The 1,717-nt window shown below is 54.0% G+C and overlaps 1 protein-coding gene across 2 annotated transcripts in view; it reads left to right on the top strand.

The window, feature by feature from the left end:
* Positions 1 to 1,717, top strand: part of LOC103610997 (catechol O-methyltransferase-like) — a 12,311-nt gene that overhangs the window by 9,946 nt on the left and 648 nt on the right. Inside the window, exon 4 of one of the 2 annotated variants that reach the window (XM_008595048.1) lies at positions 1,186 to 1,225. In XM_008595048.1, the coding sequence (XP_008593270.1) occupies positions 1,186 to 1,225 (40 nt within the window). Of the gene's footprint in view, positions 1 to 1,185; positions 1,399 to 1,717 lie in introns of those variants that run through there. The other variant, XM_008595049.1, reaches the window with a different exon arrangement.

Below are 1,717 nucleotides of genomic sequence, written 5' to 3'. Positions count from 1 at the left end.
TTTTTTTTTTCTTTTTTCTAAGAGAAAATACATTATGACTCGTAGTAGTATTTCCTGTTCAAATCTGGAGCATGGGCTTGCGTCCTCACCTCACTGACCTTGCACCTCCTGCAGCCCACAGGCCGGAAATGCCCAGCCACCACCCTAGAAGAGCTGGGAACACTAAGACTGACATCCATAGACCACAGCCCTGGAGGGGGCAGGGTCAATTGCCAGTGGTTACAAGTCAATTGCAGACACCACTACTGCCAGCAATTTGGTTTTGCTTCAGATGTTTGAGGTTTGTTTTTTTTTCTTTCTTTCTAACTTTTGTTTTATGATTACGTACAAAGAATCCTCCATGCTTTGAAAGTCAAATCTCTAAGCGACAGTGACTGAAGCATCTCTTGCCCTGATCTATTGCTCTCCTGAAGACAAATACCTCTTCTCAAGGTTTCTCTATTACTTTGTGCGATGTAAGCAGGTCCTCCTCCCAGCGTAGACACACAAGCGTCCTATGAGGGTTCTCCCCTGAGGACAGGCCCTGGGGGCGACTACCTGTGGCTGCATATCCAGTAACAATTCCTTCCTTCTGCACAGAGTACAGGCTTAGGAACCCCAACGTCCTCCCAGGGCCCAGGCACCAACAGAGATGGGGGTCTGTAAATGCAGGAGCTTGGGGATGTCCAGAGCAGAACCCCAGGGACACACATGTCGGTGGAGAGGTTGGCCCCACCCCCAGCCCCGCAGGGTCACCCTGGTCAGGCTGGTCTTGCCTCCAGTGGCTGAGCTGCCCCTGTCCCCTCACCTCTCACTTGTAGGTGCCCGTGTTCCCAGCACTGGGTGTCTTAGGGACCCACTGGCCTGTGGCTCCACTGTTTCCTCCACTCAGCTAGCATTTATTGAGCACCTATTGTGTGTGCTACATGCTATACTAGGGGCTAGGGATGGATACAGGAGCGAGGGAAGGAGTGAAAGGTCCCTGTCCTCATCGAGCCAGCACTCTAGAGGTGGGACTGGAGCACAGCCCTTTCCTGCAGTGGCCACTGCCAGGGAGAAAATGGAAGGCCTCAAGGAGTCCCAGGCCTCAGGGCCAGGTACAGGCCAGCGTGTGGAGTCTCAGCCTGGTGAAGGGCAACTGTTCTGGTTTGAGGTGGGTTTGCCTGGTATCCCTGACCCTTACCCATTTCTGTCTGTCCCCTGAAGGAACATGGCCTGTTGCGGAAGGGGACCGTGTTGCTGGCCGACAACGTCATCTGCCCGGGAACACCAGACTTCCTGGCACACGTGCGCGGGAGCAGCCGCTTTGAGTGCACACACTACCCCGCCTTCCTGGAGTACACGAAGGTGGTGGACGGCCTGGAGAAGGCCATCTACATGGGCCTGGGCAGCCCGGCGCAGCCTTGACGGCCCGCCCTGCTCTGCACTCCCTCACCAGCCTGGTTCTGAAGGGCACGATGGATGTGCTCCCACTAACCCTACTTCTGCGGTCCTGGGGTCTGTCCTCGAATGCAAAGCATGCTGCAGGCCTGAGCCCTGCCCACGTTAACCTCTCGGTGCTGCAGCTCCACACTGTCCTTTTTTTAACAACGAATACCAGGCTCCTTACTAAAATCAGTTAGCTGTAATAATCTTATATTCTAATTTCATATTTTAAAAAGAGAAATCCATGGGCCAGCCTGTGGCTCACTTGGGAGAGTGCGGTGCTGATAACACCAAGGCCACAGGTTTGGATCCC

The sequence above is a fragment of the Galeopterus variegatus genome, unplaced genomic scaffold (genome assembly GCF_000696425.1).
Source record: "Galeopterus variegatus unplaced genomic scaffold, G_variegatus-3.0.2 Scaffold12226, whole genome shotgun sequence".
Classification (NCBI taxonomy): Eukaryota; Metazoa; Chordata; class Mammalia; order Dermoptera; family Cynocephalidae; genus Galeopterus; species Galeopterus variegatus.
The sequence above is the reverse complement of the archived record's forward strand: the minus strand, read 5'-3'. Positions and strand labels throughout refer to the sequence as shown.